The sequence below is a fragment of the Montipora foliosa genome, chromosome 5 (genome assembly GCF_036669935.1).
Source record: "Montipora foliosa isolate CH-2021 chromosome 5, ASM3666993v2, whole genome shotgun sequence".
Classification (NCBI taxonomy): Eukaryota; Metazoa; Cnidaria; class Anthozoa; order Scleractinia; family Acroporidae; genus Montipora; species Montipora foliosa.
In genome coordinates, this window is record NC_090873.1 from 9,416,933 (window position 1) to 9,442,524 (window position 25,592).

Sequence of the window (25,592 nt, forward strand, 5' to 3'; positions counted from 1 at the left end):
TACATCTTTATCGGGTAGAGTGTACCTACAGGAGACCCCAGGATATCAAGGTCGTTCAGTAAACGGTGAAAAAGTATCTACGGCCAATTGAAAAATTACGACTGAACCCAGTGGAACAAAGTCGTCAACACGAGAACCTAAAAACCCCTTGCATTTTAGTTCATTCTTGGTTTTCCCACTTGGCAAGGCAAAATGGCGAAGTTCGGCGATTTGAAGTCGTTGGTTATAATACTGCATAAGGGACTTATTCGCCCGTTGCTACGCAACAAGCATATTATCTTTCACAAGGCTAATGACACCATTGACCATAAAATGGTTTCGATGCATTACTTTATATTTTGATTTTATCAAGAGTTCTAGGTAAAAGAACTGTGCAAATCGCTGGTAAGTGTAGATATGACGTGAAGAAAAGGAATGGTCCATCATGGATTGAGATTTTAAAATTCTACAGAAGAAATTTTTACCGAGGCAGATATTAAGGAATGAAGAAGTTTCACGGATAAAAAAAGAATGACAAACCACAAAAATCAATTTTACTGTTCCTTGCGTACAGTTTTTTCTAAATTCTGGAAGTGATCATGAACAAGACACTTTTCAAATGGTAGATGACCAGGAGAATTGTGCGCATTTGGTACGTGAGTTAAGGAAGAATGCATCTCCCCACTCACGTAGCACTAGATTTCTTGCAAAAACGATTCAGTTCTTTTTGAAAAAAAGAGACGTGCAGAGAAGGAAACCCTTCATGCTAATTGGCTTATTTTCTTTTTGAAAATATTTTTATGATATATTTTTATTTCATTTGCTTGGTCAATTTTTTACATGCTCTAATTGGGAAGGGGGGGGGGGGGGTAGTTTTGAATTCTGTGCAAACAAAAGAATACAGTCGAGGTTCAAGGGGATAACGATCATTTTCTTTTGCTTTCAACAAAATAAAGTCATTTTACCCTGAACTTCGACTCTGTTCTTTTGGCTCTTACACAATTCGAAGTAGCTTATTCTCTGGTCATTTTCAGTTTCTTCTGCTTTTAAAGGTGACTGAACACAGTTTTATTTCTGCCATAGTTATGCAGTTTTTTCCTGGAAGCTCAAACTTGGGTCTCTGATAAGTGCTACCACGATGTCTATTTACGACAGTAAATGTTCTCAACACGCTATTACCATGGTAACGCATCTAAACTGAAACAAGGCATAAAGGTGCTTATTCCTCATTTCTGCAAAATTCACTCATTAGCTTTTTTGCTGCATTTGCTTTTCTAAAGTAATAGAATAAAAGAACATTTAAGACCTGTTATCACAGAATATCAACAGATGATAGATGTTTTTTAGTTTTCCAAAACTTTTGTCTGTTCAATTTCTGATTTTTTTAAAATAGACGACTCCTTTGTTGTCGAAACTATTTCATTCCAAATTTCTGCAAATATAATGACGGGTTTACGACAAAAATTTGGTAAAACAGCCAACAGCTGTTGATCTCAAATCTTTGAGCGAATGGGCATTCGTGGTATTTTGCTGGGTTCCTCTGAAAGATTTTCTGGTGTTTACGTAATGGAAGCGAAGTTACACTGCATTTCTAAGACCTTCTCAAGAAGGAGGAAAAAAGTTTTCGCCATATTTGTTTTGGTTTCCAATATCCACGCTGGCGGAAGACTACCTCTAATCGCCGAGTAACTGTGTTCAGCGACCTTAAAGGAAAAATGCTCTCACCTGAGAGTTATGAAAAACCAACTCAAGAGTTCAATTGGTCGCCTTCACGCTACTATGTCTGTATAAAATTTGTTCGCGTTACTAAATAGTGGCAGATTACCATTCTTTCTGATACAAAGATTTTAAGGGTCACATTACGCTGTCATGGTTGATTGACAAGTACTGACGACATAAGCAAAAGAACAAACAACAGTCGCAAACTAAGCAGGGTTTTGATGATCTATGGAGAGTTTTCACATGACATTACGGCGGCCATGTTGGTGTTCCAAAACAAAGAAATAACGTCCATGATTCTGTACAAAACTAATCCTCAGGAATAGAACTCTATTTTTATGCAAATACTTTCTTTTGTTTCCGTAATCCAATATAGCTGCTGGTCACGTGAGTGAAAACGCTCCATACCTGTCGTTGAAAGCAACACGTTAACACGTTTGTGCATGCTTCTTGTGCATTCTCTTGCTGGCGTCGTAAGTGTGATGCAAGCCCCAGCGTTTCGGTTTTCTGCATCAGACTTAAAGAATCATTTCACTCCGATCCTTTTTTGAATTGGCTGTTCAAAGCTGTGGCCTGTGACGAATGGCCGTTCTCTTATTCCCCAATCGACCACCAAAAGTACTTTTATCTGAGGCTTCCACATTTCTTCTGATGGCTAATGTTTTTGCATTTCGTATTAGAAATTTTTTTTTGGTTTGCAAAATTGACGCCTGATTTCGACGCTGTTGATATTTCAGGAATGGTTGTTGCTTTCCCTGTAGGCAACAATCGTGATGGCAGTAATAAAGGCAATTAAATGGTCTGCATTCCGAAGGACAGGGCACTTTTATAGTGGAAGGTGTTGATCCGTCTTCCTTTGACTTTCTTAAGCCAGGGGAAAGTCCTGATGCGGCCCTACAGCAACTTTCGTCGCAGTTGGGGTAACATAATCTCGAACATCCGTGATGGCAAACCGTGGACGGGGGTGGTAACGTAGTAGATAGAGGTTTCTGAAGCGGTTGGTATTGTCGCCTTGTTGGTTTCAGGGTTGAGTCTTGCTTCTTTACAGCAGCCCGACAGCAGCTTATAGTGCATGCGGGGAAGCATTCAGAAACGCATCCACCGGGGCAAACATGTCCATTGGAAGAACCTATCAATCGTGACTGGGTTGGTAAAGACGCTGATTGATCACAGCAAACAACAGGACAGGACGGTGTACAGTTGTTTTGACAGAGTGCTGGGCAATTCTGATTTGCGGGATCAGGCACCTTTGCAAAGAAATTGTTGAATGATTGTTTAGCTTTCAGTTGTGCAACTGTTGGCTTTTTTGGTACAACACCTCTTTCACAGCAGTCTTCTAAGCAAAGCGGATAGCAATATGCCGGGCAAGTGGCTTTACAGGTGGAATGAGCCTTACTCGGAATTGCCAGTGACGAAACTTGTACTGCATTCAACGAAGATTTTGCTTTTGTTACTGGCACTGTTGGATGGAAGGGTGATAGAGCTGACTTCATGTCTTTCACACAACAGTTCTTTGGGCAACTGTTAGAACAAAACCATTGGCAGGAGGGTTGGCAGCGTGGTAGCACAGCTGCTGTATTCGAGTCCATCGTCTTGACTTTATCATGACAGCATCTTTGCGGGCAGGAATGAACGCATGTTGTTTTGCAAATCGACGGGCATGTATCATTTGAATCGTCTGGGCTTTCTGCGGCGCCAACTTGTTTGAAATGCATAGGCGTTTTTGCATCCACGCTGGTAGATTTCGTAGGATGGAGTGCTTTGGCCTTAGAGTCATTCATCCTATAAAGAAGCTTCATTTGCTTGAACCCATTCATGTTACCGTACATGCTATACATCATGTTTAAAAAGTTCATCATTCCGAACCAACTCATCGCTTTTTTCATAAAGTCTGTTTTCTTCTTACTTTCGCTTTTGAGATGACCGAAATCATTGTTTTTGAGAGGCGCGGAAGTCGAGTTCCCCTCGCAACAAATAGGTGGACATTTAGGATCACACAAGTTTTTGCATGCTCTCGGACAAAACTTTTCAGCCATCATCTTAATAAAATTCTCCTGAGTTGTTGAATCCATCATGGGAAATTGAATCTTGGCACTATTTAGATAACAGCATGTTTTTGGACAGGATGGATTACAATCTTCCATACAATTCAATGGACACCTTTTGAGACAGCACTTAACTGGGCAGATATCTAGGCACTCGTTATTACATTTGTCTGGACAATCGTCCTCCCCAAACAGGGGATTGGCGTCTGTTTCTGTCATCGTGAAACTACCTAGAGGATGTTTTACGTGAACGGCTTCGAGGTCACTGTCATCTGAATCATGAGGGCGTGACTGAAAGTCAGGTGCAAAGTTAGCTATCGGTTGGCCCACTTTGACAAAAGGCTTCAGGACAACTTCGGGTGGATTGGGACCATTTTTACCCTTTGAAAGAAGGCCATTGACAGAAACAGCTTCACCTATCTGCTGGGGATTGTCCTCGCTGTAGTGAGTCTTAATGACTGGGTGCTGTTTGCAGCAATTTGCTGGGCATTTGGCGTGGCATGATGTGGTGCACTGAATTGGACAGTTCCTGTGTGTTATCTTGTAAGCTGTGTAAAGGGAAATGAAAACGCATAATGACAACCGGGGAAGATGAAAGGAAGAAAAATACTTTTGTTGGCAAAAATGGGATAACTGTATAATCATAGACGTAAAAAGGTGCAGCTTTCGGGAGGGAGTATAGCTAGTACGGCAACACCAAAGAAATATTCAAAACAATTTGCACAGTGGCAAGCGATGATTGTAAGTCAATGATGCCGTATGAGGTGATAAAAGTAGTTTCATGAAGCTGGATTGATGGTGGCAGCATCAAGACGAAAAAGAAGGAGAATGACAGTAACCTGCTATCAAAACCTCATACATTGTCCTTCCTTTGAAGCTGTTGTTTTGCAAAGCCCGGCAATAGTGTGCCAAAATGCAAGACGAGCATGAGAGCGATTACTTTGAGGCACTCAACCTAATGTTCGGTAACCTTGCAATTGCCATCAACTTTTTAGTTTTATTGAACTCTGTAAATATGGGAAGCCAGTTTGGATGCGCTTGTCTGGGTATCTTATTCACGCTGCGAAGAATGTGCTAGGTGAACGCAACCTCCATAGAACATTTTACGGCAAAAAAACTCTTTCAATATCAAGCATGTCGAACTCAAGCTCAAGCTTACAATTTCCATCAAGATGGCGGGGATCCTTCAAGAGCACATATGCATGCGCTAAGAAATCTACAGCTTCTCAGGAACTGCTGATAGTTTTTCTAAGCTGCATAGTTTAAAGGGAACCTCCACTCCGACTACTGAATAATTTTGAACCGAACAAAGTTATGTTTGCAGTTAAATTTGTTCAATTCTTTTTTCAAAAGGTGGTTTTATCGATAAAAAGGAATTTTAACATCAATTATTTTGACTTTCAGATTTCCCAGGTGTCCACCGTCTTGAATAAATTGTGACGTGACACGTCACAATTATTCAAGATGGCGGCTCCCGGGAAACTTCCTTTATTTCTGATACAAACGCTTTGATTGGAAAAAGTTCGAAACATTTTATTGAAAACATGATGTTTTGTGGTTTACATTTATTTTCTTGTTTTAGCGGAGGTTCCCTTTAATAGGATAAAAATATCCAAAGTCAGATATTAAATGTAAATGATCTAGAAATACTTACGAGAGCATTCATATCCGTTGAAGTAGTGATGATGATCGCATAAGCAGAATCCTTTGATGCATTTACCATGTTCCTTGCAACCTGGCAAGCAGGTGTCAGCTGGCGAAATTATTAAGAAAACACAGAGGGTGAATGAGAAAGATTGATATTGAATGCGCCTTGCAGAGTTTCATTAGTCCGTTGTAATACGAATCTTTGTGAATGAGATGTTAAAGCACAAATTTGATTGGGGAACTAGTTGCTTGTCGACAGGCGAAAGGGAAACTGACCAGTCAGAGTCCAAAGCAGGATTCGAACCTACGACCCCGGTAACACCGAATGGATGCTCTACCGATTGAGCTACTACAACTCCTGGGGAGCTAGGTTGGTGGAGCAACCGACCGGTCTTACCGAGATCGTAGGTTCGAATCTTGCCTTGGACTGTGATTTTTCGGTTGTCCTTTCGCCCGTCGCCAAGCAACCAATTTCCCATCCTTCACACGGGTGCATCACACCATAAAGATCAACAGTTTCATTCACAAATTTGGTTTGTTGGTTTGACTACACACTTACGTCGGCAGTCAATTCCATCCCCAGTGTAACCAGCTTTGCAAACGCATTCTTTGTTGATGCATTTGGCATTATAGTGACACTCTTTACATTCACTAGCCTCGGAAGCTTCATCTGAAATGGAAACGAATGAAGCAGATCTCAGGCAAATCAAAACATTACACTGGCGTTATGGGAAGAAACCGCGTTGAAAGTGGACTAAATCAATCAACCCAACATTCGATTGAAATAAATATTCGAGCGCAAGTCCAGTCATTGTTTCTAATAGGTGGATTTCACGTTACGTCATCGCCTCCATGTTGATGGATGAAAATATAAAGTCTCTCATAACCTACTTTTGTTTGTCCACCGGCAGTCTTTAGAGACTGGTGGCAAACCAATCATAGAGAGTTGAGCGTCAACGTTAACGGTAACTGAACCGGAAAACGACTAAACCTTGCTTTTTGCTAAAAAATGGAAGAAACGTTTTCAGGAATGTCCTTAATTTCAGAGAGATGGTTGCTTGCAAAGAGAATTCTCATCACTATGTAGGGTAAAAAACGGTAGAATTCCGCTGACTTTATAATTGTGAGACCCTTGTCACTGTTCTCTTAACTGCTCACTATACGGAAATTACAAATGAAGTAATGTCATCTGGCTCGGTTTTATACATTGTTTATATGCATTGTTTCAGGGAATGCACTAAAACACCTCCACAGTTTTCAATTGCCTCAGAAGCTGGTGACGACTTTGATTGTAAATGGGGGTGCGGGCGGAGACAATTGCTGATAACAAGAGGAGAACCATGAAATTAATGTCACGATTATCCTCGAGAAGGCAAAACGCCACACTCAATAGACCACTCCCCATAGAGGCTTTTTAGGGCTAATGAAAAACAATTAACGGAAAGACAGAACAACTGCAGCAACTGCTAAGAATGTAAACTACATGGCTGGAGGCAAGCCAGTTGGCTATTTACAAGTGCAGGTTGATAAAATGAAGCAGGGACTACCAGGATCAAATTCAACGAGTAGTCAGAAAGGGCTTTGAACGCGGGATGTCCAGACCATAGAGGCAAGCACCTTAGCGACAGGGCTGCACTGCAAATTTGCTGCATTTAAGATCATTTGCAAGCTGTAGAACTTATTCATGAGTGAATAAACCGTTTCTTTGTGTTTGAAAACCTCAGAAACTGACTAATAATCACTTTGTTGCCCTGTCCCATGGGGATGTATTCCCTTCATGCCAAGTCCGGGGATTTGAGCTCCAGTGTGGGATACGGAAATATATCACGCACCCCTCTGTTCCACGGTAATAACACTAGCTTAAGCAAAGCTCGTCAAACATTGAATTTGTCCCAAAATATAAATTCTGTCAGTTAAACAAGAGATGAGATTGGTTTTATAAACGTTGCTCAAGACAAACGACAGGATTAAATTCATCGTCTCTCGTTGACATTATCCAAAACAGATAAAAAGGAGCGTGCAGAGCATTTATTGCCAATGAAATACGATTTTTTGTTACCGTTGTCACTGCTTAAGGCCAATGCTTCTAGAGCGCTGCTGTAAGGTTTTGGTCACTTTGCACTGCAGTCGGTATGAAGTTAGGGGGTGTTTACATGATACCGGTGCGAGTTTCATTCTGGTACGAGTTCATCCCGGTTCTTACTTATCGCTCTGTATTTTGTTTAAATGATACCGGTGAAAAATCTCATACCAGTACAACTCATACTGGTATGAGTTCATCCCGGTAGTTGTACCGGATCGAAATTCTCATAACGGTATGAAAAGTTTTACCGGTATCATGTAAACGCTACATTGGCTCCCATTCCGGTACGAGTCGTCAAGTCGTGGTGGACTGGGGCTATTGACGCATGCGTTATATTTCTAAATATTGGGCGCCATTATTGTTTTGGTTCATGCGTCATCCCTGTGTCAATGTTTGTCTCGTCCATGTAAACGCGGTATGAAATTGACAACTCGTACCAGAATGAAACTCGTACCGGTATCATGTAAACACCCACTTATTTTACTCGCGAGTGAATAAACCTTTCGTTTGCTTTAGAAAACCTCAGAAACCGACTAATAATCTCTTTGTTGACCTGGCCTGTGATATATTCCCTCATGTCAAGTACAAGGCTTTGCCCTCGAATTTGGGATAAAGGACGAAATATGCCACGGGTAATCAAAAGTAAAATGAGTAATCAAATATATTAGGTGATCGTATAAGGCTAACAAGCTAGTTCAACCCAAAAAGGCAGGCTGTTATCGTTCGTTAGCGTATTACAAAAAACACATATGTTTGCGATGAAAAATCTTGTTTCGTGATGAAAACACTGAACTTAAAACACTGTTATGTTAGTTATGATGGAAATAAAGGACATGCTCGAGATTAGCGTTGAGAGTATGTACATTTATTTGTACATGCTACCGAAGATCGATTTATTGATTCCGGGTGGACTTGATCATTTACCGACGTTCTGAAGCGAGCTTAGTTTGGGTAATTAGGGATTGCGTCAACAGCGACAAAGTTAAAAAGATCCTTATTTGCGAAATCACGAATCAGGATGTAGTTACTTTCTACTGAACTAATTGAAAGAAAGAAAAAACACGCATGTTTCAACTTCATTTTCCTAGGGGATGGCAATGCCTCTAAAAATTGCCTGTTTACACCGGGTAATTGTGCAAGACACCTGCGCACCATATTTATTCAGCTGTTAAATAATATCACAATTGCCAATATATTATGAATTAAAGAAATTTCAAAAAGAAAATACAACATATCTAAATTAAGTCAATTGTGCTCAAATTATGGAAAGCAGCGAAGATGTTAACGATACCTAGAGTTATTGATGTTCCAAAAAGAGCCGAGTTAGCTTAGCTGACTTTAATTTTGTGGCTCCATAAAACATTGAGAAATCCTATTTTCCTTTCATAATGCTCACTTCGGCAATTACGAAATGATACTGGACGACAAAGTTGATACAGACGAAGCTAAATTGCTGCGCCCTTTATGCGCAAAATTACATAAATCAATACATTGAATTTGAAGGACTTTCATCATGCATACCTGGCTCCGGACCCGAGAGAGCGGACAGTATATGGGCCAATGGTTGATCATCATTGATTATGCAGACTTTGTTTATGCATCTCGCATGAGGAGGGCATCCTTTACATCCATTGACTGTGCATGCATAAAAATGGTACTCTTAATTGACACCTATGTAAATCGCTCCAAAACAGGTTAGAAGTTAAAGGTTAAGATCTTCATGAGGATTGATGTAAGTGAAGGTTAATTTCAGGAGAAAACTTATCTACTGTAATGAGATTTAACTCTAAGAAATGGGAATATCAAAGATGTCTCTAGAATGGAGAACGTGAAGCAATGCAAGAAAATGCTGGCCAGTTTCCAAATCCACTTTCCGTTTCAATTCTTCAATTGGCTATTGCTTGAGTTTCACATAAATTCAGCTTAAAGTAATTGATTTTTTTAAAGTGCACACCTTGTTTTCCCAATGTAAACCACGTGACAGTACTTAAGATAAGATTCTCTTTGAAAGCTGTATCGAGATATTCATACACGCATCGTTTTGAAAAACAGGGTGAATGATCAAGTCTGTCGATCGTCCCATGACAATTATGGCGAAGAAAACATAGAAGCGACTACTGCCATTCTATTGGTCTTGCTTTCACTGCCTTCTCATTTTGTCCAAACCGTTTAAATTCTGTTGCTTTGATATCCTCAATTCACTAGAGAAGTGATTTACAAAGTTGTTACAGACTGTAGGTGAAACGGAAAGTTTTTACCTGCATTTGGAGCATTCTTGTTGTCGATGCTGATAATTTTTAAGACATCGTCTTCCACTGGAGACACTTTCGGTCGGTTGGGTCCGGAACTTTGGGGCTGAGGTTGTTGCTCAGCGAAATTTTGTTCATTTTGAGTTTCCAAAAGCGAGGTGCTCTGTGGAGGTTGATTTCCTTCGAGCGCATTGGTATCTCCAATCCCTTGCTGCTCATAGGGCGAGGCATATCCATTCACTTCTTGATTTGGCGAAGTTTGAATAGGATTACCATTATCATCCACAACAGAAGTTTGATAACCAGTCGGAGCACTTATGCTTCCTGTGCCCACAAAACCATTTTCCTCGCTTCCCTTGGAATCCGTTTCAGGGCGAACGTTTAGAACATTAGCCCCTTCGTTTTCATCCACACCTCCTTGGGCATAACCTCCCTCGCTATTACTTTCTTGGGATGAAACACCCGGTTCCTTGAGTGCTTCTTCTATAGAAGCTGCGTATTGTACACTAGGCCTCGCAACTTTCTCCCCATTATCGTTATTTTGATCATTCGAATAACTTAGCGTTCCCTGACTTTGCTGTTCTGATCCTGGCGATTGACTTTCTGTACTAAACAGAGTGCCATATGAATTAGACGAAGAGGAGGGGCTCTGTGTTTCGGAAGGTGCTCCTTGTGTTTCTTGGGGCTCCTCGACTATTTGTTGTTGTTCTTGTTCTTTCTGCCCTTCGTCTTGCTGTTGCTGGTAGTCTTGTATTTGATCCTGCGGTTGTTGATCCATTTCCCTTGATTCCTGCTGATCGAGTTGTTGTGGTTGTTCTTGTTGAAAACCAGCTTGTTCATAATTAGATTGACCTGGAGCTTGGTCTTGTTCCTCCTGCTCTTGCATGGGTTGTTCCTGTTCTTGACCTGCCTGTTGATTCTGATACTGAAGCTGTGCATTGCTGACCACTTGGTTTTCCTGACCTGCCAGTTCTCCACCTTGACTAATTGGTAATGGGGCGTCTTGGTCTTGCTCTTGTTCCTGGGAGTGCTGTGTGTAACCAGCCTGTTGTAGCTGAACAGCTTGCTCAAGGCTAGAGGGCTGTCCATCCTCGCTTTGAGCTGCATCTTCAATATTACTGTCCGCCAAATTGGCCATCGATGGTTGGCTGCTATCTTGCTGATAACTAGTACTGTCTTGAGACAAGGCGTATTGACCCAGCGAATTGCCATCACTCAGTGACTGCTGTTGCTGGTCATCAGGTGACTGTTCTTGGACTGCAGCAGCGTCTCCTGTTTGGTCTCCCTGAACCTGTAAAGCGTATCCTGCATTTGATTCGTCTCCTCCTGTGAGAACAGTCTGTTGAGGTTCAGGTTGGGTCTGAAGTAAAGGTAATGATTGAAGCAGAGCATATTTCTTAAATAACGTCTTCTTTTTCCTTTTTTCAGTCTTCCTTGAATTTGAAGCAATTAATTTGGTCTTGTCCTTGGAACTTGTTAGATTTGAGACTACTTTTGCACTAATATATTTATCCCTTAGTCTCTGGATATTGTGAGATCGAACTAAGTTCTTACTTGCGACACCAGTGGGTGATTCTACCCTAACGTGAATCTTATTGCCCTTGGCGATGATCCGTTGCTTCGTTTGTAAGCTACTTGAGAGTGACCCATCTTGTTTCGTTACTAGAAAATGGCTGTCTCTCCTCTTCTCATTTAAGACGTTTTTTTCTGTTTTAAAGGGCTTCCCGATAGCGCCGTTTGATATTTTGTCATCTCTTGTATGAAGATTTTTTCCTGACTGTTTTACATGGCTATTTCTCTGTCCAGCAGATTGAGCCGCGGCTGAGGATTCAAGAATGACATGTAAAACACATACAAAAAGCGGGCAACAATATCTCAAAACTTTCATATTTTGACTACATATCTCCGTTTCTGTTATGATGAAAGACAATAACCATATTAATAATACAAACAATTGAGCTAGCGTGCGAAGGTATAGGTAACTGGAAAACAATGCCACCGCCGGTGGGTTTTCGTTGCCATTCATAAAACAAACGTTGCATCAACGAACAACCTGCTAGAGTGGTAGATAAAGAACTCCTTATTGGACAAACTTAAGTGCGTAGACAATACCAACTGGTTCTTTAGTTTTGCTCCAGTAGGCGAACTATTAATGCGTGATATTGAAAATGTGAGACTTATTGAAGTGTCATATCAACTATTTAGTGTCCCTGGTACGGTTCGTAGCTTGAGAAAGGATTGGATAAAGATAGCGCGCAATATACATGACTTTGATGGTTGTCTACATTTTTCTTGTCTTCGGAGCCTCAACCACAGTGATGTCACGTTGTTTTTGGAGCAGGTTTCGTGTTCTTGCTCACGAGAGGGGGGCTGTAATGTTGTCATTTTACGATCTCTACAAAGAGAAGGAAAGCGTGACCAATGCCATCGATCGTTTCGCTTACACGACATTATAATAGCTTATCAAGACATAAACTGAAGTGTCAACCGTCTCCTCGCCAAAACCCGCTTCAGACTAGACATAAACCTCACTGAAAGCGAAGGTCTTCGTTTTCGCGATCTTAGCATTAGACGATATTAAGTGGTGGGAAACACTATTTTCAGAAAACTGCGTCTCTTCAAGGAGGTTCCCCGGAAATCCATTCAATGTGGCTCATTAAAACACAGGACCGAGTAGCAATCCGAGGGAACAACACGTGATACAATGTGCTCTTTCGTTAATATCATAGTTCAGTTTAATGAGGTTGAAATGAGATGCAAGATGCCATGGTTTTCTGCGCTCCTGCAGCTACGTGACCAATCTGCAATTTTTCAAGTCGAATTTGCCGACTTATTCATTTACTGGCATATTGTATGGGAACTGTTAGCGTGAGAAACTCTGTGACAAAGTAAATAAGATGGCTTGAAAAGATCATACAGAACTCTTTCGCAACGGCATACTATTAGGACTTCTTCGAAATAACATCCTGTCTCATGTCAAATTAACGAAGAAGAAACAACCGGTTGGCTTACCTTTGAAGCGTATTCAGCTCTTTTCCGACCAGTCCCTTTGATGTTTACTGCTAAGAAATGTTTCATGAAGCCATATGGCCAGTAAACACTGAACACAGCTACGCATCCGTCCTGGCGGTTGACATCGTTCGCGAAAGAATCGATGAAATGTTACAGTTTATGATATGATACATGGAAATGTAATAATAAAAGATAATTTTAAAACAACAACACAAATACAATACAACTGAGTTCGCAGCACACTTTAACTGCTAACGAACCTTTCACTCACCATGGTAAAAACGTCTCAACCATTTTCTACTGCGATAAAACAATATACATTAATTTTCATATTCTTCAATTCTCATCACAAGACAAGAGAAAATTTAAATTTTCCCTTTCAAGCAGATTTCTTGTTTAGATTATTTTTCTCACTCGCACTGTCAGCTATTGTTTACTTAATTTACTAAAACTTTAGCCCTATGTCGACGAAAAATGACGTCACTCACTCATTCGCTTGAGGTGCATTGTGATGCTCACGCAGGAGAAATTTCTATTAGCATGCAGCACTGGAGTGTCAAACTAGTAGTCTCTTCACACACACCCTGCATTATTAATCGAGTGAATCATTGAAGTAATTCTTTCCTTGATCCAGCTCTCAAGAAAGCAGACTTTCGAGATCTGACTGAGAAAAAGGGAAGTTATTTTTTGATCGCAATAGCACTTTAAATTGAATTTGATTTGCCTCCGGAAACAAAGATATTGGCAGTTTTTGGAAATTTGCAGTCGTGTTGGGGCAGCCAGTGGGGAGCTTAAAGTAAGGACCACGACGACAGCAACGAGAATGCAACATAACAATAGGTTTAATGAGCAAATACAATAGTTCCGCAGACCCCGCACGTGCGTTTCGCATTTTTATACATTTCTTTGCCGTTCTCGTTCTGACAAGACGAGAAATGATCAATTATGAGGTTGTGTGCGAGACAAGCACTTGACGATGAACTTTCAATTTTCTCTCTAAATATCTACACCGTTCACCAGTTTTATTCCTGGAATGTGGACACACACTTTCCATGCCGAGCAATTTATGGCAATCGCAAAATCATTACAATAGCGAAAAATAATATTTTTCGACAATTAATTGATTAACGTCCCTCGTAATTATTTTTGCACGGAATTGAAAACAAGAAACTAACAAGGGCCATACACCTTATTCCAAAATGGCCTCCATTTTAGCGTTCTTTAATTTGTTTGATTGCAAACTTGCCCTTTTGGCCTCATTAAAGATTAAATATCCTTTTGAATTTTACGTTTGAAAGGGAGGACGAAAGGGCCAATTTGCAAGGAAACAGAAGAATAGTAAAATGGCAGCCATTTTAGAATAATTATTATAAGGTGTATACCGGTATTTGGCCTTGGGGGTTTCACGAAATGATACCGTACCGTCAACAAACATGTGTCTTCTATAGCTATGTCCACAAGATGTTTTTACTGCCAGTTTCAACAGCTGCTTACTTGTTTTGTTTATGTTGGTTTCAAGAGACAGAAAACAAAACAACTCCAAATAAAGACTAATCCCAAGAGACCAAAGATACAATGCTTTCCGCTGTCTGAAGAAAGACATTTGTGCATTTTAGATAGGCGGCTGCCGTAACGATCGGGGAAAGCGTTTCTTACTGTGGTTTTGACCAACTCTACGTTTCAAACAAGGGTTGTTTCATACAAAACCAACCTTTATAGAAGTTTTTCCCGTGACGTCATCGCCGCCATGTTGGTGGACGAAAAGAAAAGATCCGTCATTAGCTTCTTTTGTTCGCCCGGACCAGAAGTCGTAAATTTTTCTATTGTTATTGGTGTCACTAGATGTTGGTTGAAAATGTCCTATTCTTTGATTGCAATCACGTGATAAGACGGCAATGTTGGTGCCAAAACAATAGAAAACTGTACCTTGCTTTCAAAGAATTCTCAGCAACTAACGATTTCGAGTCCGCAGCGGAGTTTGAACCAGGCTGGCATCGGTATCCCACACTGCTTTCGTTTTGAGTCCTTTCCTAGTGAGAACGTATGGAATGGTTCTCCATATTCCTTGTTCATTCGAAAGATTTTTGTCAAATTGTGAAAGCAACTAAAATTCAGCGAAGGCAAAAATACTTTATTAAGCTTTTATCAAGACGTGGGAGGACCTTTTGTTTGGCTATATTCCAATTTTCTGCTATTTACTTTGCTTTTAGGTAGGGAGTGAACTGTAGAAGAAGAGCTTCATAAATGTTGGCGCCAAGAGATAAATCGGGTTTAACTTTATTAAATGAACTTAAAGATGAAATTAGCTATAGTTAAACGGTTTTTTCAAAGAAAGTAAAGTTAAGCTTGTTTAACGACAGTCATTTCATTATTTTACATTACTGAGATGAAATGGTCGGTTTTCTCTTGACAGAAAGCCTCCACGTTCTGCTGGAAAGAATCGTACAATCAACGCTTTCAACTTATTCCCGATGAGCAGGGCTTCATTTTGAAATGCATTTCGGTGTGCTTCTAATAAATTTCGTATCCTGAGCCTCGAGTTGAAATGTTTGGCAACGAGTTTCGGTGGGGTAAAACAAAAGTTTTCAATCCCTCGGGACTTAAAATGGCTGCCATGTGATTAACACCCATTGATGAAAACTGTTATAAATTGTTTGTGCAAATGTCTCAAACTGTCCAAAGAAGTTATTCCAGCAGAATAGGAAATGAAAGGGAGAAGTCAGGATCCTGGCACTTATCAGGACAATTTAAGCAATTGTCTCTTATATACACCTGCAAAATTCAGGTGGCTTCACTTTAAAGGATTCAAACTCATGAGCTCTGCGATGCGGGTGCAATGCTCTAATAACTGAGTGAGCTATGAACCCACTCATTTAGGAGCAGGTCAATTTATTGGGCTCATTTTTTACCGTGAAAGGACTCGATGAAATAATGATTGTATATATTTATAGTCATAGAATAGGAATCGTTCCATGAATTGGTTTTCATTCATTACCTTTATAGGAAAATATCCAGGTTTATCTTTTTTTCTTTGCTGGGAGACTTCGAACGTTAATAACATTGAAGTTAGTCTCCAACATTTGCTTTATCGTGTACAGTGGGTTATTATTGCTCAGTTGTCACTGGTCTTCTCCGATTTATCGTCTTGTAATGTTTTCCGAAAGTTTCACTTTGATGCAGAAAGATAGATCTGGGTGTCAAAGCCAGGCAACAAGGACGAGGCATGAAATCAATCTAGATAATCATTTAAATGCACATCGCACACAGACAAAGAAGCAAAGAATTTGTACTTCCCAATTGAGGGAGTTAATAAATATTTATAGTCACAAAATGTTTTTGCAGCAATTATGTAAAACTGCATAGGGATAGGGTGCAACACTTGCGTTCGAAGGTTTTGAAGCTGTGAATACACCTTATTGGAAAATGGCCGCTATTTTAGTATTCTTTTGTTTCCATGCAAATTGGCCCTTATGGTCTCGTTCAAGGTTAAATACTCCTTTGAATTCTATGTTTAAAAAAATATGACAGTGACCCTATAAAGTACTGGTTTTTATGGAGGATATGCAGCTCGTCCACTAAAAAATTGTGAAAAGGAATAACGTGGGTTTTTGAGAGAAAAAAAAAACAACAACATGTGACGTTCCATCAAAAGCTGTGTTTTCAGATTCATTGTTCTTCAAATGGCTCACAGCACTCCCTGTTACATTTTGTTGTAATGAACTTGCAACTTGTGGCAGATAGATCACGACTCTGGACTGCAATTAGAGTTTGTATACATCGTTGGCCAAAGGCCCTCCTATACCATCAACGCACTTCTCAGATGGCCCGTACTTTTTGTACGTAGCCTCGTCTGCACCGCCAAAACACTGCCCACCATTTTGAATGCCAAACACGCGTAACCCAAGACGCTTTGCCACTTCAGCACATTTGCTAATCGGCTGCTTCCTTTGGCGATAACTGTCGGCAAGCAGTGGGTCTAAGCCTTCCAGTACCATCATCGCCCTTTTCGACGGGTTTCTCCATTCTGTCGTATCGGACCAACATCCAAGGTTACCATACTCTGTCACTATGATGTCTTCTGCTTGGAAAGAAGATGTGACTTGTAAATAATAAGATCTTTAGTAAATAAGAATGATGACAAAGATGTAAGACAGACGCGACATCAGTAGAAGATCATTGTGTCATCGTAAAAAAAAAAAAAAACAACAACTCTAGTTAGGGCAATCGCCTGTCTTTATGGAAACTTCATAATTTAGGTGCGATAGCGAATAACATTAATTTAAAAAGAAAATAACATTGCTGCAAGTACGGCACGCCTTTTAGCTCATGTTTTTGCAGTACTTTGCATAAAGACGGCGTGAAATCACAAAATCACAAAATTTGACGTTTTCCGGCATTCTCTATTTTTACTCTAAAACCGCCGTACCAATTTATTTTTAGGATGCTTTGCCCAAATTTTTAGACGTGAACGCGAACGACTTACGATAGTGCAAAGTAATATTTTGAGGTCAATTTTTCTTCGACGTCGCCGTCGTAGATCCCTTAACTAGCAGGGAGCTTTAGCAACGGCAACGAGAACGTCGACAAAATTATGATTTTCATGACATTAACCGTGTCACACAAGGTGATTTGTTGCGGCGACTTGTCCCCGCGACGTGTCGCAGCGACTTATCGCCTAGTGTGTCCCGGCCTTAAAATTTGGTCACTTCACACACGAGAGTTAAAGCCGGGACACACTAGGCGATAAGTCGCTGCGAAACGTCGCGGGGACAAGTCGCCGCAACAATTCGCCTTGTGTGACACGGTTAATTTCATGAAAATCATTGTCGCTGCGGCAGAATTTTGTCGCCGCGATCAGTCGCACGAATTCAAACCAGTTTGAATTCGTGCGACTTATCGCGGCGACAAAATTAGCGGAAGCAGCGTTGTCGCATCGTGTGTACACTTCCCGCAACAAGTCGCTGCGACAAAATATAAATGAACCAATGAGAGAGCGTCATATGGTCAGCCATATTGAATTGGAAAACTAGTTCACATTCCCCCTTATACGAGATCACTGTGTGTGCACCGAACAGGCGTCGTGTCGCAGCGACTGGTTTTGCAAGTAGTGCACGTGGAGCAACTTGTTGCAGAGACATGTCGCTGCGACTTGTCGCCTGGTGTGCCCCGGCCTTTAAAGCAAAGACGGCAGCTACGGCAAACTACAAAGCTGCAAAGCAAGAATTTTATTGGTTAAAAATGAAGAAATAATCGTGCTGTACGTGGAGCACGCATATCACTTCATTTCTTTGCAGTACTCCACAAAATCATCAAATTTTCGCTTTAAGCTAGCGACAAAGTGAGCAGGCAACAATGAACCATTTATTTTCTATCTTTACAATTAAACCTTTTGTACTCATCCAGTTACAGGATACAAGGAAGGATTACGTTTTTGCAAACGTTGGCCGTGTACCACTCATATTTGAACTGACTTAACAGATTAGAGTGTAATGTGAAGTGCTAGTTCTTTTTTCCCATATGAACCATGTGAGCGTTAGCCCTATTTATGGAAATGGCCCACACAAGGATAGAGAAAAACTCTGACCATAGTAGGAATTGAACCCACGACCTTCGGGTTAGATCACCGCTGCTCTACCGACTGAGTTACAAGGTCAGACGGGAGCAGGCCGTGGGAACTGAAGATGTTAAAGTCACGGCAATGAACATGTACGAGTACAAGGAAGGATTACGTTGGTCGTGTAGCACTCATATTTGAACCGACTTAACAGATTAACTAATCTGTATTGTACAACGGGCCAAAGACGGAATCATAAATCGAGAAATCCTTGTGATAGCGCTAAGTTATATTTCGGAACGACGTTTTCGTTGCTGTAGCCGTCGCAAGTATTTCGCGATTATTCCGACTTGTTCACCTTGTACAATGCGCGAGAACTATCCTATAACTGGATGGTTACGAACGGTTTTAAAGTTAAAACAGAAAAGGACTGTTTCGTGGTTATATGCTCACGTTGTCGTCAAAACCTAAAATTTGGTGATTTCACGTTGTTGTTTTGGGGAGTACGGCAGAGAAATGCACGGAAATTCGTGCTGCACGTGCAACACGATTACTTTTCCTTTTTTGGCCAATCATATTCTTACTTTGTGGCGTTGCCGTTGCCGTAGCCGTCGTCTTTGCTTAAACCCCCTAATAGGGAGCTTAAGATTTTACGACGGCGACGGCAACAACAACGGCGCAAAACAATGATATCTTTGGTTAAAAGAGCATAAATAATCGTGCTGCCCGTGCAGCACGGATTTTAGCAAATATGCTTGCGGTCCTCTGCAAAACGACGACGTGAAATCACCAAATTTGAGGTTTTGACGACAACGTGACCAGGCAAAAGAGAATCTTTCATTCTCTATTTTCACTTTGTAACTGCTTGTACCAATTTATTTTTCGGAGACTTCGCCCAAATTGTAAGAAGTGAGCGAGACAGAATAACCGCGAAAGAATTATGATAAAGCAAAGTGATATTTCGAGGTGACGTTTTCGTTGAAGTCGCCGTCGTAGATCTTAAGGTCCCTAAAATGTTTCCTGGAGTACGGCGAGGAAATGCACTGAAATGCCAATAATATTCTTGCTTTGTGGCGGCGTTGCCGCAGCGGCCGTCTCTGCTTTAACTCCTTAATATATTGATTTAAGAGAAATACTGTCATTTTAAGGCAAATGATTATTACCTGACCACTGCTGTCCGCCTCTTCTAGCAGAACTGTCCTCGAGTAATTTATCATTCTTTGGCGCAGGTAGGGCTCGAACTGTTCCTTGGTCATCCACCGCTAAAAAAAATGAGAAAGGGTCTGTTTATCTATTTAGCTCTTTGAGGATGTAACAGAAATGTGCAATTGATCAATTCATAGATGGCGTTATGGCTACGACAGCAGAGCGGTATGCAGTGCTGACTTAAGCATTTTACCTCTTCTTTTCTTTTGAAGCTTTGGTTTAACTTTGTCATTTAAATTAAGAATGAGGATCACTTCTCATTCGTCGATAACCCGCACATCACTTTTCCGTTTATTTCATTTCATTTAACGAGTGCTTCACGGGAAAAAATGACCCTAACAAATTGACCTGCTCCCAGCCGTGTGGCTCCATCCCTCAGTCAGGTAGAACTGTTTCTCCGTCATCACAGAGGTCATCGGTTAAATTCTCGTTGGAGCCACCTGTATGTTCCAGGGCTCGGTTGTTCAAAAGCTGATTAACGCTAATCCCAGATTAGAAATTAACAGAAGACTTTATTTTCCTACTCCTAAATATCAACGCTAAAATTCAGTAAAATTAGAAAACTATCAGAAACTATCACCAAAAAGTTGAAATCATGAAGCAAAAGTTCAGGCTAATCCTGGATTAAGTTAATCGGCTTTCGAGCAACCGGGCCTAGAGGTGTCTATATGAAGTGACAATTGCTCAAATTGTCCAGCTAAAGGAGAGGATCCTTCTCTCATTCGGTGTCATTTAAATTATCCTCAGGAAATAAACAATGCAACAAAATAAGGACACTTTCAATTGAGAGTGATGATAAAAACGGAGGATAGAACCACGTAACACAGCAGGGCAGACGTTAAGATCTACGACATCAACATCAGTGAGAACGACATTGAAACAATATTATTGTATAGATACTGATGGAATACTTGGATTTTCCTTCGTAGGAAATGCCGGAGCATACTGATCGAGTTCTCGCCAGGACCCAAGCCCCCACTTGACTATCTAGGAGTCTGAAACAGGCTACCATTTCGTCAATTAATATAACAAGTTGTTTTTAATCAAGACATTTCATCAGTATCTATGTGATAAACAAAAAAAGAACATTACATGGTCGTTCGGGGATACGAATTTCATCTTCTCGTGTTGATAGTACCTCTCAGCACTCGAGGATAAAATTCGTTTTTCCCGCGGCCATGTTATGTCCTGTATATATCAGACGAACAAAACAATAAATTCACAAGTGCGTTTGGAATTCTCGCCATTTCTTAATACTTCTCTGCAAACCTGTGACGTGAAATGACCAGATCACAATATCTGCGGAAAACGTGGGTGTAAAGTGGCAAATTCGGATCTTCTCTCTCATTTTGAAAACCACCGGTTTTTACCAATTCAGTTTAGTGAGTGGCTTTGGCTATTTTGAAGAAGCTGAATACAATACAATACAATACAATACAATACATACTTAATTGACCGCTCCCCATAGGGGCTTTCAGGGCCAATGAAACACAACAACAACAACAACAACTGTTAATAATCCCAACTGGCCGGGGGCAAACAAGTTGGCTATTTACAAGTGCAGCAGGGACAACCAGGAACAAATTCAACGAATGGTCAGAGCGGGTCTTGAACCCGGGATCCCCAGATCTCAAGGCCAGCGCCCTAAACCACAGGGCCACACTGCCTCTCTGAATAAACTGGAGCGGTCACGGAGAAGTTTGAAAAACGAAAACTTACGTAGATTTTAAGGCCCCCCTCGTGGGGCACAAAATGTAGCAATTCTTGGTTTGCACCCACGTGATGAGACGGCCATGTTGGTGTACAAAACAACCGGAAGTTTTCTATTCACCAACATAGCAGCCATGACGTCAGATGCAAACCCTCAATAGGCCATTTTACAGTTGTGTGCTCAGTGACCTGGCGTATGAATGGCTGCGAGGCTGTCGGTGACAGACCTCACTGCTTTTATCACGTAAATTGTGCTATTGTAATTCTAATTAGTCAACATTAACGTTAGAAAAGCACAAAGGTTTGTATCAAAGCAGGGTCACTGGCAGCCTCGCTTCCATTCTTAGGCCAGGTAACTTAGCTACAACTGTAAAATGGTCTATTGGTGAACTTGGTGGAACTGACGGCCAAGTTTTTAAATCCGTAAAACTGAGAAATAACATTATTTCTTCAATAAGAAAGATAAAGCCATTGCGATTAGGAATTACGTGGTTGGCGGTTAAGCTATTAGCTGTGTGGGCTCTGAAAACGATTTTCACATGTAAAAAAAATGTCACTTACGAATGCAGACGCGTTTGCCTGTATAGCTCATGTAATAACCAGGGTTACACAAGCAAGTATTACCACTGGTAACGACTGCATACTGAGGGCAATGCATGTTTGGTGTTACTGGAAAAGAAAAGACATTAATACATGCTGACAAGAGTGGTAGCCTCGGTTATTTGAAAGGTGCAGCGATATTCACTGGATAAATCACTATCCCAAGGATGCGCATGCGCATCGGCAAAGGCGATTGAGGCATCCATTGGATAGTAGCCTTTCCCAGTGGACAACGCTGTCCCCCACTAGAGCAAATTAGGTTAAGTAGCCACATGGTCAATGATTAGTTCACGACACAGTTTTCATTTTTCGATTTTTCATGCATTCTTCGTCTTATCAATTGAAAGGCGATATCGAAAACTTTCTATGCAACCAACAAAAATCTGCCTTTTGGAAGGTTAAGACAATCACTTTATTCAAACAATCGATTAGCAAACAAAAATAAAGGGATTAGGCGTTCAAATTTTCGTAAGAAGGCTCAGTTTTGAGGATATATGACTTTGCGGTCCATTAATCTCGCTGAAACGAATTGTAATGTAAATTAAATTAACTTAATTGTCAATCATTTCGTCCATGAAGGAACAAAATAGGGAAGCACTGCGGCTATAATTGCAATAGTTACCTTTCTTGCAGGAAAACCCATCTCCTTTATAACCTTTCCGGCAAAAGCATTTTCCGTTTACGCATCGCGCGTGAGGATCACATTCAGCACACATATCAACTGTAGAAAATGATAAGCAGTTGTTGTTTAATAAAAGATCACTTCCAGACAAAGGAGAAAATCGCACTGCGAGTGAATGCAAATAGATTTAAGTTACACTCTCATAGTTAATTCTGTCAAATGAATAAAGCGATACACGGGTAACGTTTCAATAGCAACGTAACCCTGCTATTTACTTGTTTCGTACTTATTTACGCGAATTGACATCTCAAATTTTTCACTTTTTGCTAACGTCTGACTGGCTCGTAACACAGTTGTGAGAAAACGCGATGATCGGTTTCGATTTCCACCCTAATGTTGGCATATTTTCATGGCAGCCGCTTCGGTTAACGCTCAGGCCCCAGTTCTTCGAAGGGTGGATAGCATTATCCATTGAGGAAGGAAAAGAAAAAGGAAAAGGAAAGGAACTTTATTTAAGTGCCCAGTCGTTCTAGCACTAGAGCACTACATGAGGACACTTTAAACTGAATTTAACAATCAACGCATATTCAGATAAATGTTGGTTTTTGAGGAGGGGAAAAGAGAGTACACTGAGAAAAATCTCTCGGTGCAGAGTAGAGAACCAACAAACTCAACCCATATATGACGCCGAGTCTGACAATCGAACCCGGGCCACATTGGTGGGAGGCGAATGCTTTAACCACTGCGCCATGCCTGCACCTCAGATAACTCAATTGGACCTGCTGGTGTTTTATCCGCTTGATAGTGATTTATCCGGTGGACAGTGTTATCCACTTCTTGAACAACCGAGGCCAGATGGATACGATGGGGTAATAGGCACTACTACATTCGTTTTCGTATAGCTAGTTCTGCTGATGCCTATAGTGCCATGTGACCAATCTAGTTCTAAAATCACACTGTATAGGAGGCTTGAAACCAATCTCTAGAGACACAGATAACAATGCTGCAATGTACAATTGCTGCATGGACGACCAAAAAGAGCCTATGAGAGTTCTTTTGGTTTCGTACTTCACTCTCCTCAAAAGGTTTTCTAAATTTAGAGTCGTCACGTAAAGTGGGCATATAACCAACCATTCAATCAGGACGCCACTCTAAAGAGAGAGTATTGAAATGATGACAATGACATGGGTGTGTTCAGCGCTTTGGCAATGATACCTATTCGAGAAGGCCCAGGATGTGAAAACTTGTTAAAAACGTGCATTGAAAGAATGTGGGCTTATTTACTTACCATCACAGAATCTTCCTTTAAAACGAGGATTGGGACAAATGCAGTCAAAATCCTGATTAACCCCTGTTTCCTTACATATGCCTCCATTAAGACAAGGATTGGGATGGCATGCTACTTTTTTAGGTGGAGCTGTCAAATGATCAAATAAACCACAAATTATATTTCGTCTACACATTTTTTATAACAACCTTGGTTTACTGTTGTTGTTGGTCTTTTTGCGTGAGTAGCATAAATAAAGGTAAAAGAAATGTGACACGGTAGTGTAACAGGAGAATTATCTCAAATATTTAAGGACAATGTGGTTTTCTTATTGCAAGATGCAATGAATTCGAAGAACGACTTAGTTTGCAGTCGAACTTAGTACACCACACGACAAGAACATGTTAAAGGAAACCTCCACTTCAACAAAAAATAAATTTAAATCACAGGAGATAACCGTTACAGTCAAGTCAGTCTGAAGTATTTTCGTATCCGAAATAAATAATTTTTAGAATCGCCTATTTTTGTTTTTAAATTTCGCGGGCGCCACCATCTTGAATAACTGTGACGTGTTACGGTTGCCCTATTGTTATTAGACAAAAAATCTTTGTGTCAGAACAATAGGGCAAGGGTTTTATTTCTGAAAAGTAATCAGAAGGGCAAGATGAAACTTTCTGCAAAGTTAAAAAAAAATTCTGTCCAGTTGGTTCAGAGCGACCTTAATTTTGTGATTTCTTTATGGTAGCTCTGAATCCTCTAGACATAATTAATTCAAGTTTTCCGAAAGTTTCATCGTGGCCTTCTAATCACTTTTCAGCAATAAAAAAGGGAGGTCACCCCGTTCGTTTTTGAGACATCAGCAACTAAATCCAAAATATAGGGTGTTTTTGCTGGGCTTTCCCGTTGCCAAGGTAACTTATTACATCACAATGATGATCAAATCTTGTTTGAAAATGATCAGTGTTTCATATGGTACCATAACATTGCTGTTACGCGATACAGTGTTGTAGCGTCATTCGATCTAAACAGAGAGTCTTTCGAGCCTCCTTAAACTCAAGAAGAGTAACGCTTTGACATTGGAGTGTTCACTTTCAAGGGTACCAAGGAACCGGGCTGCAGCTGCTGTCCAAGAATTCCAAAGGAGAGTAAGTTACAAACGTTTGGCTTTTCCCTTAACAAGACAAGGTTCTAAACTGTGAAGTTACCACACGTCTTTACAAAGTTTGATGTTTCCCTTATAAGGCATCGCTTTTCCACTGTCGTGAAATACAGAGGGAAATCCATGGACTTCAGGCCTTTTCATCGTTTGGTCAAGAAGTCTGTACGAAATAAATATCACGCAAAACGGGTCGCTCTCGGCCAAGTTTGTGTCTGATGGCATCGACAGGTTGTCATTTGACACCATCTAGCTGCAGTCAAGATAAAAGCCCTTTCCTCTGAGGCAATAGAGGTATATACAATCTTGGATTCAGTTTTCTGCCTTAGGCAGAAAAATGTTACCAAAATTAGCTAGATTCGATTGTTCTTGGAGGTAATGAGTCAACCTTTGAAATTGACCACCTACCAGTTGTTGGTGTAGTTTTTTTCTCACACAACCGTCCAAACGTGTGCTCAGGACACACGCAAAAGAAGGTGTCTTTTGCTTCTATGCATTGCGCTCCATTGAGACACTTGTTTGGATTACAGCTACTAGACGGAAGCACGTCTGAGTCAGTTGTTGGAGCTTCTACAAAAAAATAAATCCAATATCTATATCAGGAGGAAGTTTGTTAAAATGACTTCGAGTGAATTATTCAAATCAAGAGGAAATGATGTAATCGAGCGAATCCCTGTGCCCTTTGAAAATTATTTTCAATCTATTTTTAAATTTGCCGCACGTGCGGAGACTATTCATAAGGT

General features: G+C 40.6%; 2 protein-coding genes across 3 annotated transcripts in view; both read right to left on the minus strand.

The window, feature by feature from the left end:
* Positions 1–857: 857 nt before the first annotated feature.
* Positions 858–13,079, minus strand: LOC138002927 (uncharacterized). Of its 2 annotated transcripts, XM_068848890.1 has the most exons (6): positions 13,006–13,079; positions 9,732–12,845; positions 8,995–9,108; positions 5,950–6,060; positions 5,398–5,496; positions 858–4,291 (listed from the first exon to the last, which is right to left on the minus strand). In XM_068848890.1, the coding sequence occupies exons 2-6, from the start codon at positions 11,746–11,748 to the stop codon at positions 2,259–2,261; spliced, it is 4,374 nt and encodes a 1,457-aa protein (XP_068704991.1). In that variant the 5' UTR covers positions 11,749–12,845; positions 13,006–13,079; the 3' UTR covers positions 858–2,258. The 2 variants fall into 2 exon arrangements, with proteins under 2 accessions (XP_068704991.1, XP_068704990.1); XM_068848889.1 differs by lacking the exon at positions 13,006–13,079 and having other exon boundaries at positions 9,732–12,887.
* A 1,930-nt stretch (positions 13,080–15,009) lies between these two features.
* Positions 15,010–25,592, minus strand: part of LOC138002118 (neurogenic locus notch homolog protein 1-like) — a 42,417-nt gene continuing 31,834 nt past the window's right edge. The window contains exons 20-25 of the mRNA XM_068848210.1: positions 25,258–25,419; positions 23,715–23,843; positions 22,427–22,525; positions 21,766–21,873; positions 19,452–19,550; positions 15,010–16,812 (exon numbers count right to left, since the gene is read on the minus strand). Of these exons, the coding sequence (XP_068704311.1) occupies positions 16,496–16,812; positions 19,452–19,550; positions 21,766–21,873; positions 22,427–22,525; positions 23,715–23,843; positions 25,258–25,419 (914 nt within the window). The 3' untranslated portion in view covers positions 15,010–16,495. The remainder of the gene's footprint in view (positions 16,813–19,451; positions 19,551–21,765; positions 21,874–22,426; positions 22,526–23,714; positions 23,844–25,257; positions 25,420–25,592) is intronic.

Coding starts and splice junctions, on each gene's coding strand:
- LOC138002927 (XM_068848890.1), bottom strand. CDS start 11,748: ATGAATGGCAACGAAAACCCACCGGCGGTGGCATTGTTTTCCAGTTAC. Junction 9,109..9,731: donor CAAGAATGCTCCAAATGCAG/GTAAAAACTTTC, acceptor ATGCATGCACAG/TCAATGGATGTAAAGGATGC. Junction 6,061..8,994: donor TCTCTCGGGTCCGGAGCCAG/GTATGCATGATG, acceptor TTTCCATTTCAG/ATGAAGCTTCCGAGGCTAGT.